This window comes from Lepidochelys olivacea, assembly GCF_965140295.1.
Source record: "Lepidochelys olivacea isolate rLepOli2 genome assembly, chromosome: 9".
NCBI lineage: Eukaryota > Metazoa > Chordata > Testudines > Cheloniidae > Lepidochelys > Lepidochelys olivacea.
This window is the reverse complement of record NC_140419.1, coordinates 53905667-53920212: the sequence shown is the minus strand read 5'-3', so window position 1 is coordinate 53920212 and position 14546 is coordinate 53905667. Positions and strand designations below refer to the sequence as shown.

Here is a 14546-nt window from a genome sequence, read left to right as displayed (position 1 = left end):
AGACTTCAGTTAGATGTCTGAAGAAAGCCTCGTCCACCTCATCCCCCTGGTCCGGTGGTCAATAGCAGACGCCCACCACGACATCACCCTTGTTGCTGTTGCCTCTAAACTTAACCCAAAGACTCCCAACAGGTTTTTCTCCAGTTTCAAACTGGAGCTCTGAGCAGTCATACTGCTCCCTTACATACGGTGCAACTCCCCCACCTTTCCTCCCCTGCCTGTCCTTCCTGAACAGCTTATACCCATCCCTGACAGTGCTCCAGTCCTGTGAACTGCCCCACCAAGTCTCTGTTATTCCAATCACATCATTGTGCCAGGACTTCCAATTCTTCCTGCTTGTTTCCCAGGCTTCTTGCGTTCGTGTACAGGCACCTAACATAACTAGCCAATTGCCCTACTTTCTCAGTATGAATCAAGAGGCTTCCCCTGTTCCACCCTCCTCCTTGTGTTTCCTCCCGGTATCCCACTCCCCCACTTACCTCTGGGCTTAGGTCACCATCTCCCGGCGAACCTAGTTTAAAGCCCTCCTCACTAGGTTAGCCAGCCTGTCTGCGAAGATGCTTTTCCCTCTCTTTGCTAGGTGGATCCCATCTCTTCCGAGCAATCCCTCTTCCTGGATCACAAAAGGGAGGATGACTGGGCAACAAAACAGGGTGACTGGGCAACAAAATGGCCAAAGAAATTCAGCACTGATAAGTGCAAAATAATGCACGTTAGAAAACAATCCCAACTATACGTATACAATGATGGGTTCTAAATTAGCTGTTACGACCCAAGAAAGATCTTGGAATCATTGTGGCTAGTTCTCTGAAAACTTCCATTCAGTGCACAGCAGTGGTCAAAAAGGCTTACAGTATGTTAGGAATTATTAAGAAAGAGATAGAAAATAAGACTGAAAATAGCATAATGTCACTATATAAAGTCATGGTGCACGCACATCTTGAATACTGTGTCCAGTTCTGATTGCCCCACCTCAAAAAGAACACAGTGGAACTGGAAAAGGTTCAGAGAAGCACAACAAAGATGAAGGTATTTGTATTTGGTTTTGTATTTGTATTATTTGTATGTGTAGAGGCTTGTAGGGGCTTTGTGCTGGGAAAGAAGTTGAGCCCTGATTAGGGGGTGGGGCTTCTCTGAGTAGTGGTCCTATAAAGGTAGCCAGCCAGTCAGGCAGCAGCACAGGAGCCAGCAAACAGAGCTGTAAACAGGGGAGTTTGAAAGGGGAGTTTGGTTTGTGGTGCTTGTTTGGGGTTTGTTTTTGCTGTGGGTGGTGGTGTTTTGGTGTGGTTTGTGTTTCCCAGATGAACAGGATTTAGGTGGGAAGGCTATGACAGATACAGAGGCAGCAGTGGGAGTGACCCATGTAGTGGAAGACACAATGAAGATGACTGGATGTGGAAGCTGCAGTATGTACATGATCCTGGAGCGGGTACCTGGAAAGAGTTTCGTCTGCATGAAATGTCGTCTGATAGAACTGATGGAAGAAAAGATCCGAGGATTGGAGATGCAGGTGGAAAGTCTGGTTGAGTTTAGAAGGGAGTTTGAACAGATGATGGAGCAAAGACATGAGGAGGCTGAAGGGAAAAGATCAGACTTGCAGTTGTTAGCAGGACTGAAGAACTCTGAGGGGAGACTGCTGGGTGAAGAAAATGGACAGTGGAAGCATGTGACTAAAAGAACCAGGCAGAGGAAAAGACGGCCTAGTGAAGGAGAAATAGAGCTCAAGAACAAGTTTGCAGAGTTGGAAAATGAAGAAGGGGCTCAGCAGGTGGTCACTGAAAATGGAAGGGCAAGGAAGAAGAGAAGAGTGGCTAGTCCTATAGGAAAAGGGGGAGGCATAGCTCAGGGGGGATGGATAGCTCAGTGGTTTGAGCATTGGCCTGCTAAACCCAGGGTTGTGAGTTCAATCCTTGAGGGGGCCATTTAGGGATCTGGGGAAAAATTGGGGATTGGTCCTGCTTTGAGCAGGGGTTTGGACTAGATGACTTCCTGAGGTCCCTTCCCACCCTGATATTCTATGATTCTATGAAAAGGGGAAGAGCAATGGAGACTACACCAAATATGAGCCCCAGGAGGATACGGGATGGGTTGAAGAGGGTTACAAGGGAGAATAGGAATGGAAAGAACTTGCAGCCAGAGGGAACAAGGGATAGACCAGAGAATTGCACTGTCACCAGGAAAAGGCAGGTCTACGTGATCAGGGACTTCTTACTGAGAAGAATGCAGAGGCCTGTAACCAGAGCTGATCCAGAGAATAGAAGGGTGTGCTGTCTTCCAGATGCTAAGATACAGGATGTGGACCTGAGGTTGAAGAGGATCCTAAAGGGAGTGGGAAAGAATCCACTGATCGTCCTTCACGTGGGAACAAATGATACCGGTAGATTCTCGCTGGAAAGTATCAAGGGAGACTATGCCAGGCTGGGGAAGTCACTTAAGGAAATCAAGGCTTCGGTGGGATTCTGCCTCTTCCTAGAGAAGGGCAACAAAGGTGTGACAAGATTATGACTATCAACAGATGGCTTAGGCAGTGGTGCTATAAGGAGGGCTTTGGGATGTGTGGCCACTGGGAGGCATTCATGGACAGAGGACAGTTCTCTCGGGATGGACTTCATCTGAGTAGGGAAGGAAATAGACTTCTAGAATGGAGGCTGGCACAACTGATTAAGAGAGCTTTAAACTAGGAATTTGGGGGAGATGGTTGGGAGATGTCCAGGTAATCTCCACACCAGATTTTAGCAGGATTTTAGACAGAAGAAAACAACGTAAGAAAGGATACAGCCGTGGGTAGGAGAATGGATATAAGGAGGAAGGGCAGTGTGGATACCAGTCTAATAGGTCATACTGGCTGTAGAATGACGGTGCCTAATCAGGTAAAGAATGTGAGCGAGGCCAAACAGCAAAAATTAAGATGTTTCTACACCAATGTGAGGAGCCTAGGTAACAAAATGGAGGAACTAGAGCTACTGGTGCAGGAAGTGAAACCAGATATTATAGGGATAACAGAAACATGGTAGAATATTAGTCATGACTGGAGTACAGATATTGAAGGGTATGTGCTGTTTAGAAAAGACAGAAATAAAGGTAAAGGTGGTGGAGTAACGTATATCAATGATGAGATGGAATGTAAAGAAATAAGAAGTGATGAAATGGATAAGACAGAGTCCGTCTGGGCAAAAATCACATTGGGGAAGAAAACTACTAGAGCCTCCCCTGGGATAGTGTTTGGGGTGAGCTATAGACCGCCGGGATCTAATCTGGGTATGGATAGAGCCCTCTTTAATGTTTTTAATGAAGTTAATACTAATGGAAACTGCATGATCATTGGAGAATTTAACTTCCCAGATATAGACTGGAGGACAAGTGCTAGTAATAATAATAGGGCTCAGATTTTCCTAGATGCGATAGCTGATCGATTCCTTCATCAAGTAGTTGCTGAACCGACTAGAGGGGATACCATTTTAGATTTGGTTTTGGTGAGTAGTGAGGACCTCCTAGAAGAAATGGTTGTAGGGGACAACCTTGGTTCGAGCGATCATGAGCTAATTCAGTTCAAACTGAACGGAAGGATTAACAAAAATAAATCTGCAACTAGGTTTTTTGATTTCAAAAGGGCTGACTTTCAAAAATTAAGGAAATTAGTTAGGGAAGTGGATTGGACTGAAGAACTTGTGGATCTAAAGGCAGAGGCGGCCTGGGACTACTTTAAATCAAAGCAGCAGAAACTATCAGAATACTGCATCCCAAGAAAGGGGAAAAAATTCATAGGCAGGAGTTGTAGACCAAGCTGGATGAGCAAGCATCTCAGAGAGGTGATTAAGAAAAAGCAGAAAGCAAAAGTGGAAGATGGGAGGGATCAGCAAGGAAAACTACCTTATTGAGGACAGAACATGTAGAGATAAAGTGAGAAAGTCTAAAAGTCAAGTAGAGTTGGACCTTGCAAAGGGAATTAAAACCAATAGTAAAAGGGTCTATAGCCATATAAATAGGAAGGAAAGAAAGAAAGAAGAAGTGGGACCGCTAAACACTGAGGATGGAGTGGAGGTTAAGGATAATCTAGGCATGGCCCAATATCTAAACAAATACTTTGCCTCAGTCTTTAATGAGGCTAATGAGGATCTTAGGGATAATGGTAGCATGACAAATGGGAATGAGGATATGGAGGTAGATATTATCATATCTGAGGTAGAAGCGAAACTCTAACAGCTTAATGGGACTAAATTGGGGGGCCCAGATAATCTTCATCCAGGAATATTAAAGGAATTGGCACATGAAATTGCAAGCCCATTAGCAAGAATTTTTAAGGAATCTGTAAACTCAGGGGTTGTACCGTATGACTGGAGAATTGCTAACATAGTTCCTATTTTTAAGAAAGGAAAAAAAAAAAGTGATCCAGGTAACTACAGGCCTGTTAGTTTGACATCTGTAGTATGCAAGGTTTTGGAAAAAATTTCGAAGGAAAAAGTAGTTAAGGACATTGAGGTCAATGGTAAATGAGACAAAATACAACATGGTTTTACAAAAGGTAGATCATGCCAAACCAACCTGATCTCCTTCTTTGAGAAAGTAACAGATTTTTTTAGACAAAGGAAATGCAGTGGATCTAATTTACCTAGATTTCAGTAAGGCGTTTAATATGGTACCATTATGGGGAATTATTAGTTAAATTGGAAAAGATGGGGATCAATATGAAAAGTGAAAGGTGGATAAGGAATTGGTTAAAGGGGAGACTGCAGCGGGTCGTACTGAAAGGTGAACTGTCAGGCTGGAGGGAGGTTATCAGTGGAGTTCCTCAGGGATCGGTTTTGGGACCAATCTTATTTAATCTTTTTATTACTGACCTTGGCACAAAAAGTGGGAGTGTGCTAATAAAGTCTGCAGATGATACAAAGCTGGGAGATATTGCCAATTTAGAGAAGGACTGGGATATCATACAGGAGGATCTGGATGACCTTGTAAACTGGAGTAATAGTAATAGGATGAAATTTAATAGTGAGAAGTGTAAGGTCATGCATTTAGGGATTAATAACAAGAATTTTAGTTATAAGCTGGGGACGCATCAATTCAAACATGAATTCAAACTGGAAGAGGTACAGAGAAGGGCGACTAGGATGATCCGAGGAATGGAAAACCTGTCTTATGAAAGGAGACTCAAGGAGCTTGGCTTGTTTAGCCTAACCAACAGAAGGCTGAGGGGAGATATGATTGCTCTCGATAAATATATCAGAGGGATAAATAACAGAGAGGGAGAGGAATTATTTAAGATCAATACCAATGTGGACACAAGAACAAATGGATATAAACTGGCCATTGGGAAGTTTAGACTTGAAAATAGACAAAGGTTTCTAACCATCAGAGAAGTGAAGTTCTGGAACAGCCTTCCAAGGGAAGCAGTGGGGGCAAAAGACCTATCTGGCTTCAAGATTAAACTCGATAAGTTTATGGAGAAGATGGTATGATGGGATAACATAATTTTGGCAATTAATTGATCTTTAACTATTCATGGTAAATAGGCGCAATGGCCTGTGATGGGATGTTAGATGGGGTGGGATCTGAGTTACTATAGAAAATTCTTCCCTGGGTATCTGGCTGGTGAATCTTGCCCAAATGTTCAGGGTTCAGCTAATCGCCACATTTGGAGTCAGGAAGGAATTTTCTTCCAGGGCAGATTGGAAGAGGCCCTGGGGGTTTTTCACCTTCCTCTGTAGCATGGGGCACGGGTCACTTGCTGGAGGATTCTCTGCACCTTGAAGTCTTTAAACCATGATTTGAGGACTTCAATAGCTCAGACATAGGTGAGAGGTTTATTGCAGGCGTGGGTGGGTGAGATTCTGTGGCCTGCATTGTGCAGGAGGTCAGACTAGGTGATCATAATGGTCCCTTCTGACCTTAATGTCTATGAGTCTATGAACAGGGGTATGGAACGACTTCCATACGAGGAGAAACTAAAAAGATTAGGGTTGTTCATCTTAGAAAAGAGACAACTAAGCGGGGATATGATAGAAGTCTATAAAATGCCAAACAGTGGTGGGAAAGTGAATACAGACATGTTATTTACTCTTTCCCACAATACAAAAATCAGGGATCACCTAATGAAATTAATTCGAACAAGAGAAAGTACTTTTTCACACAACACACAGTCAACCTGTGGAACTCATTGCCATGGGCCAAAAGTATAACTGGGTTCAAAAAAGAATTGAATAAAATTCATGAACGACAGGTCCACCAATGGCTATTAGCCAGGATGCTCAGGGATGTAACCCCATGCTTGACTGCCAGAAGCCAGGAGTGGAAGACGGGGTGGATTGCTCCATAATTACCCTGTTCTGTACACTCCTCCTGAAGCTCTGGTATTGGCCATTGTGGGAGATAGGATACTAGACAAGATGGATCATGGTCTGACCCATTGTGGCAGCTCTTATGAGTCCAGTTCCACTGCAGAGTGCCCCTTGGTTACTTGTCCTGTACCTACTGTCTCCCTTCTTCTGTGTTATGTCTGTGGTATAAATACACAGTTCCAGACTCATTAGCCAATTGTTTAATTAAGTGTAACAAAGGAAGTGAATCAAGCCAGTTCCATAGCCTGTCAATGCTCTGCCCTGAAGGAGACCTATGGGAGCCAGCCAAGTTCTGCTGCATAGGCAGCCGGGGATGGGCTCTGGCCTTGGAACAAAGGATGTCCTTGGGTCACCTATGAAGTACAGGCTGTCTCCCAACCAGTGTTCATGAGCTCTGGAGAGGGGAGTAGCCAGTGCTGTTCACTATGAGAACATGCCCTCTGACTCATTACACACAACACTCACTACACGCTGACATGGGGACTCTGCGGGGGGAAGATGAAGGACCTCCTGTGTCTAAACCAGTAAAACCGTGTTTCGTACAGCACCTAGCCCCAAGGTAATAGAAATAACAGTAAAGAAGAGTGGTTACTCAAGATCCCTGGGGATGGATCCTCCACCTCCCCGCACCTTGTGCGGGCCTGCACCCCTGTGCCGAACGCTTCCACCACAGCTCTGGTTGCACTTTTCAGCCACTTTACGCTGACGAGCAAGACTCCCCTGGCTGGGCTCTCAGAACCTTTGGGACCAGCTTCCGGACCCGCAGTGCCAAGGGCTGTAAAGCTGCCCTAACAGGCCATCCCTGGTGATGTGACAGCCCCCTGGAGTCTGTCATAAGAGGCACAATTTAGAGCACCTCAGGAACCAGAGGAATGCAAAGGTGATGATCAGCCCCATTCGCCATCCATCACCCCCTCTCAGGTCCTGCGCTGAGCAGAGCTTGGCCAGACCTGAGCTGTAGGAGACCTTGTATGTATCTGAGGTTCTAGACAACTTTGATTTCCCTCTCGTCTGCACTTTCCCCTCCCCGCTACACAGCATTTTTTGCAGTACATCACACTTTGGAGCTGATTCTGGCTCCCTGCCCTGCATTTCTGCCTTCCTGAATGGTGGCCCACATCCGTGCTGGGTAGTAGCGGAGTAGCATCTGCCATTCCAGCACCAAGCATGGGCACACGGACATTGGGACGGAAAGCATGACTCACTTGTGATGTCATACACAACCACAGCCACTGTGGAGTCACGAATGTAGCTGGGTATCAGGCTTCGGAACCTCTCCTGGCCTGCCGTGTCCCAGAGCTGCAATCGGACCTGCCGGGGGGCAGATGAGAGACAAACAATTAGTAGGAGAAACAAGAAGAAAGGAGGATTTGGGTGGTGAAGGCAGAAGGGAAGAACAGGCGAGGTGATTAGGGTGGAGTTTTCTAAAGAACCCAAGGGAGATCGGTGCCAATGAGACTCAGGCTGCTAACTTCCACAGGTTGTGTTGAAACTCCCAGCCCCAGACAACAGTTTTATGACTCTCTCTTCATCTATCTTTAACATTCCCTTTGGCATTCCATTTGGAAATATTGCAGTCCTCATTTACTGTCCTAGTCTGTTGGGAGGTGTTGCTGGGTGCTGTTAAGTGGCTGCCATGTTCCATCCCAGAAGGAGGTTAATTTCAGGTGAGGGTGAAGTTCAAACTTTGTTAAGTTGTGTGTGGGCGATGAAAGGGAACAGTATAGAAATAGGAGCCATTACAGGAGTGTGAATAGAGGCACATGGGATTTTTTGATTTGGTGGCAATTTTGGGGGAAAAATTAGTTTCAAGTTGACCCGAAAATGAACTTTTCAAAATTTTGGCAAATCAAAAAGTTAAAAAAAAGAAATGTTTGTTATAGGTTGAACAAAATGTCAAGCATTCTTTAAAACATTTTTAAAATAAAACATTGAAGGACGTTTCATAGCAAGGTCATTTTGAATAAAAAAATCAAATAGTTTCATTTCAAAACATTCTAACCAAAATGTTTGGTCTTGTTCAGGTTTTTGGGCTGGGGGGAGGGTTTTGACACAAACGATTTGGCAGAAATGACACAAATCTGCTAAATGTTTCAATGTCTCCAAATCTGCTTTTTTTTTCCAGCTGAAAATTTTCCACCCAGCTGGCAAAGCAGTGAGAGGGAGCCCAGGACTGAAGGAACATGGAGGTGGAATAACTATATATGTTTCAGTGCTAGATTGACAGCCCTGGCAAGTGAAGTTCTCCTTTTCCCCACAGAGCCGTTACAGCCCAGGCAGTGGCAGTGCAAGCCTCCCCATGCTATCCCAGGTGTGTGCCTCAAACCTACTCGGGAAGGACCTGCCCTACCGCTCAAAAGGAATTCACTCTCCCTGCCTCTGAAGTTCGTTGCCCTAGCAGCAAAGGCCATGTCTACACAGCCTGCGCCAGCGAAGCTCCCAGCCTGGGTCGACAGATTCAGGCCCATGCTACAAATGGTGGTGTGGACATAGCAGCTTGGGCCGGACCTTGGGCTCAGAAGCCGAGGCAGGGGTTAGCCCAAGATCCAGCTTGAGCCACAACTTCAAAGCGCTGTCTCCACAGCTAGGTTAAGCAAGGTAACATGGGGCTTGCAGACCTGAGTCTGTTGACCAAGACTGGGAGGCTCGCTGTTGTGGGCTGTGTAGACATAGCCAAAGAGGTCAACTAGTGCCAGTCATGGGGGTGGTTTGGAGAATATGAACATTGGTCCACTGGGAGCTGGAGTGAAGCCACCAACTCTGGTCACCCAGGTCAAACAGATCACAGCCAACCTGGGATGGATTTCTACTGGCGCACAAAAGGCTTCATAGCCGATTAATAATCCAATAACTAATCTAGGCTGAGACTTCCAAAAAGAATTTAAGGGAGTTAGGCACCATATTCTCCACTGAACATCAACTTCCTCAGGCCCCATTGAAAATTCCAGCCCCTGGCTCCTATGGAACAACTCCTCTGGACAAAGGAAAATGCGGCTGTAGGGGGAATCCCAGGTCACAGCTGGCATCCAATTGTCGAGAAGTGAGATGGAGGCTGAACACAAAAAGGCTGATTCTCCTTGGCCGGGGTGGAGTCCACTGGTGAAAGGACATGTATGAAAACCTGAACCCGAAAGAGGTGCAAACTGGGAATTAAGTGTATGTACTGAGTAAATAGTTGCCTATCACCCCTGGGAACCTGATTTCAAATCTTAGATTCACTCGAAGACATGAGTTTGGTGGGACCCAGCCTAGTCCCTATTTGTTCAGCTCCCCTATCCCACCATCCAATGATTCTCAGACCTTGCTCAGGCCTAGTATTACAGGTCACAGCAGAGCTGTGTTAGGGGAGCTTGTTCAGTGCCAACTTGAATTCTAATGACTCAGTGCTGTGAGGTTAGTCCCTCACGTTCATGAGCACTGCGTCAACCCACACCATTTCAAAGGCCTAAGACTATGATGTTTTTAAAGAATTGTGGGAGCTGAATTGTCTTCATCCTCCAGCTCTTGGGTCAGAGACAAATTCCCTTTGAAGGAATGTAGCCATGCCTTCCTGTAGTTACTCCTCCACTCTGACTGCGGCTAAGCAGTGGATTTCATCAGAATGACTGGAGTGCCATTTGAAGTAGAACCAGCCCATTTAACCCAAGACAGATGTCTCTGAGTGCATTAACACTGCAACAATAGCGAGAGGCTGTTTATGGATGAAGCTGTAGCATCTCTTTCATTACATTTCACTTCCATTTCTCCCATTCCCTTGTACAAAATTTCCCCCCAAAATCAATAAATAAAAAACTTGGAACAGATTTCCTTCCAGTGCCATTTTCTGTAAGATCTGTGAGCTGGCAGAATACAGGGAATGGCTGGCCTGTGGGGATAAACTCTTGCCCTTATCCAACAAAACTGAAGAGCCAGGGCATTTCTTCCCACTTCCTTGGGGCTCAACCATGCCTTGAAAGCACTGATCTGCACTAGGAGCAGGGCAGTCGTCCCACCCCACAGGTTGCTCAGGGAGGCATTGCACATGCCCCTCCCCAGCACAACCTGTCCCCTTCCCCAGCCCATTTGGGGTGAGTTTTGGTGCTAGCTACACATGGTCACTGTTGTCCAGGAGCGGAAGGGCCTGTGTGGGAGTTAGAAGAGAGTGTGGCCTATCTGGCCATGGACTGCCCAATCTGATCTTAAAGTACTGACTGGACGGATGGGTGTGGAGGTGCATCACCCCAAAGGGAGGGTCAAGAGGGAATGGAGACCAAATCTCCCTCAGTGCTCCCAGGAACGCACACACTTCCCCATGCCCCTGCCCGGAGCAGCCAGCCAGCGTGGAAGAGAGGAAGCAGGGCCATATAATTGCCTCTCCATCCCCCTGTGTGGCAATTTGTACCCCTGGCGCCTCATGGAGGGAGCTGCCCTTTCTCCCCCCCATACGAGGGCTGTGATTGTTCCAAACGCTTTCATGGCCTGTGGCATGTGTATATGTGTATATGGGGAGAGAACCCTGTTCACACAAGGTCAGGGCCTCCATGAGGTGGAGGGGAGCAGAAGGGCAGTGGAGATGGGGATCTCTAGGCTCTATATGCAGGGCTGGGACAGAGTTGGCTGTTGTGCCAAAGTTCCCTCCTTTGGAGTGTTTAGTATAAGTGTGTCAATCAATCAGACTCCTTCAGCACAGTTGTGTGTCTGTGGGTTCCTGATGACTTGGATGGCCTAGGGCTTTGGTACTTTGAGGTCAGTTCTTGGTGGAAATGTCCAACCTTCATCCCAACCCAACTCTCCCTCTCTGCTCAAGGGAGGCAACAACTGTCATTCTGGTATGCAGCTATCTTTGAACCCCTCTACCAGCGAGGTGACCTCCTAGGATGGGATGGAGAAGGTCAGCAGCGAAGCCACATGGGGGAAGTTACTGTGTATGGAGGCAGGGAAGGGGATTTCAGTCCCCTTAAGTACCCTAACTGTGGGTGAAGCGATCTGTGAAAGTCAATAATTGGCAGCACGAGGCGAAAGGGAGGCGCCCAGCTGGGGTATTTGCTGGGGTAGGTTTGGACAGCATAGAAGGGATTATAGCTAGTGGCTCCCTCTTCCAAAGGGTCTGCACAGAACTTCTTTTGGCATGGTCAGCAATTCAGCAGCATCTGCCACTTACTGTCCGATCTTCCAAGTACATGGTTTTTGATAAGAAGTCGATTCCAATTGTAGCCTGTAAGAGAGGGAGACAGGAAATGAGAGAACATAAGAATGGCCATACTGGGTCAGACCAAAGGTCCATCTAGCCCAGTATCCTGTCTTCCAACAGTGGCCAATGCCAGGAGCCCCAGAGGGAATGAACAGAACAGGTAATTATCAAGTGATCCGTCCCCTGTTGCCCATTCCCAGCTTCTGGCAAACAGAGGCTAGGGTCACTATCCCTACCCATCCTGGCTAATAGCCAGTGATGGACCTATCTTCCATGAACTGATCTAGTTCTTTTTTGAACCCTGTTATAGTCTTGGCCTTCACAACATCCTCTGGCAAGGAGTTCCACAGGTTAACTGTGTGTTGTGTGGAAAAAATACTTCCTTTTGTTTGTTTTCAACCTGCTCCCTAATAATTTAATTTGGTGACCTCTAGTTCTTGTGTTATGAAAAGGAGTAAATAACACTTCCTTATTTACTTTCTCCACACCAGTCATGATTTTATAGACCTCTATCATATTCCCCCTTAAATTGTCTCTTTTCCAAGCTGAAAAGTCCCAGTCATATGGAAGCTGTTCCATACCCCTAATAATTTTTGTTGCCCTTTTCTGAACCTTTTCCAATTCCAATACATCTTTTTTGAGATGGGGCGACCACATCTGCACACAGTATTCAAGATGTGGGCATGCCATAGATTTATATAGAGGCAATATGATATTTTTTCTCTTATTATCTATACTTTTCTTAATGTTTCCCAACATTCTGTTCACTTTTTTTGACTGCCGCTGCACAATGAGTGGATGTTTTCAGAGAACTATCCACAATGACTCCAAGCTCTCTCTGTGACGGGTTGGATCACAGAAAACCCCTTGGGAACTGCCAACTGATGTGCTGAGACTACCTCTGAGCCCGTTTTCCCTGGCAGCTTGGGACTTCAGTGCCCTGCCCGGTTTGAGCCAGACACGCTAACCTGCTACAAACTCAGCCCCAGGTCTGAACCACGTCCCTCAAAAGCTTCAGGGTAAACTGAAAACAGCTTAAGAAATGTTTCTGTCTCTAGCACTCAGGTACCAAACTCCCAATGGGGTCCAAACCCCAAATGAATCCGTTTAACCGTGTATAAAGCTTATACAGGGTAAACTCATAAATTGTTCGCCCTCTATAACACTGATAGAGAGAGATGCACAGCTGTTTGCCCAACCCCTCCCCCCCCCCGTATTAATACATACTCTGGGTTAATTAATAAGTAAAAAGTGATTTTATTAAATCCAAAAAGTAGGATTTAAGTGGTTCCAAGTAATAACAGACACAACAAAGTGAATTACCAAGCAAAATAAAATAAAACAAACAAGTCTAAACCTAATACAGTAATAAAACTGAATACAGGTAAATCTCACCCTCAGAGATGTTTCAATAAGTTTCTTTCTCAGACTGGACGCCTTCCTAGTCTGGGCACAATCCTTTCCCCTGGTACAGCCCTTGGTCCAGCTCAGGTGGTAGCTAGGAGATCTCTCATGACTTCAGCCCCCTTCGTTCTGTTCCACCCCCTTATATAGCTTTTGAACAAGGCAGGAATCCTTTGTCCCTCTCTAGGTTCCCACCCCTCCTTCTAAATGGAAAAGAGCCAGGTTGAAGATGGATTCCAGTTCAGGTGACATGATCACATGTCATGTGAGACCCCAAGCCCTCATTCCTCCCAGCCTGACTCACAGGAAGGCCTTCAAGCAAACAGAGCCATCTACAGTTGTCTTGGTTGATGGGAGCCATCAAGATTCCAAACCATCATTAATAGCCCACACTTTGCATAACTACAATAGGACCTCAGGGTTATATTTCATATTTCTAGTTTCAGATACAAGAGTGATACATTTATACAAAGAGGATGACCACACTCAGTAGATTATAAACTTTGTAATGATAATTTACAAGAGACCTTTTGCATGAAGCATATTCTAATTACATTATATTCACACTCATTAGCATATTTTCATAAAATCATATAGAGTGCAATGTCACACTCTTTCTTAAGTGGTAACAGCTAATGTAGACACCATCATTTTATATGTACAGTTGGGATTATATTTTTCAATGTGCATTACTCTGCATTTACCAATATTGAATTTCATCTACCATTTTGTTGCCCAGTCACCTAGTTTTGTGAGATCACTTTATAAGTCTTCACAGTCTGCTTTGTACTTAACTATCTTGAGTAGTTTTGTATCATCTGCAAATTTTGCCACCTCACTGTTTACCCCTTTTTCCAGATCATTTATGAATATGTTGAATAGAACTGGTCATATTGGGTTGCATTAGTAGGAGCATTGCCAGCAGATTGAGGGAAGTGATTATTCCCTTCTATTCAGCACTGGTGAGGCCACATCTGGAGTATTGCATCCAGTTTGGGGCACCCCACTACAGAAAGGATGTGGACAAATTGGAGAGAGTGCAGTGGAGGGCAACGAAAATGACTGGGGGCTGGGGCACATGACGCGAGGAGAGGCTGAGAGAACTGGACTTGTTTAGTCTGTAGAAGAGAAGATTGAGGGGTTCCAACTATCTGAAGGGGGGTTCCAAAGAGGATGGAGCTTGGCTGTTCTCAGTGTTGGCAGATGACAGAACAAGGAGCAATGGTCTCAAGTTGCTGTGGGGGAGGTCTAGGTTGGATATTCGGAAACACTATTTCACTAGGAGGGTGGTGAAGCACTGGAATGGGTTACCTAGGGAGGTGGTGGAATCTCCATCCATAGAGGTTTTTAAGGCCCAGCTTGACAAAGCCCTGGCTGGGATGATTTAGTTAGTGTTGGTCCTGCTTTGAGCAGGGGATTGGACTAGATGACCTTCTGAGGTCTCTTCCAACCCTAATCTTCTATGATTTTATGGTCCCAGTACATAGGGGTCACCACTGTTTCCCTCTCCCCATTCTGAAAACTGACCATTTATTCCTATTCTTTGTTTCCTATCTTTTAATCAGTTACCAATCCATGAGAGAGCCTTTCCTCTTATCCATGACAGCTTACTTTGCTTAAAAGCCTTTGGTGAGGGA

At 45.6% G+C, this 14546-nt stretch overlaps 1 protein-coding gene across 1 annotated transcript in view; it reads right to left on the bottom strand.

Moving 5' to 3' along the window:
• The window catches only part of RAB6B (RAB6B, member RAS oncogene family), a 127899-nt gene that overhangs the window by 34680 nt on the left and 78673 nt on the right, over window positions 1-14546 (bottom strand). The window contains exons 3-4 of the mRNA XM_084638910.1: window positions 11476-11529; window positions 7541-7646 (exon numbers count right to left, since the gene is read on the bottom strand). Of these exons, the coding sequence (XP_084495036.1) occupies window positions 7541-7646; window positions 11476-11529 (160 nt within the window). The remainder of the gene's footprint in view (window positions 1-7540; window positions 7647-11475; window positions 11530-14546) is intronic.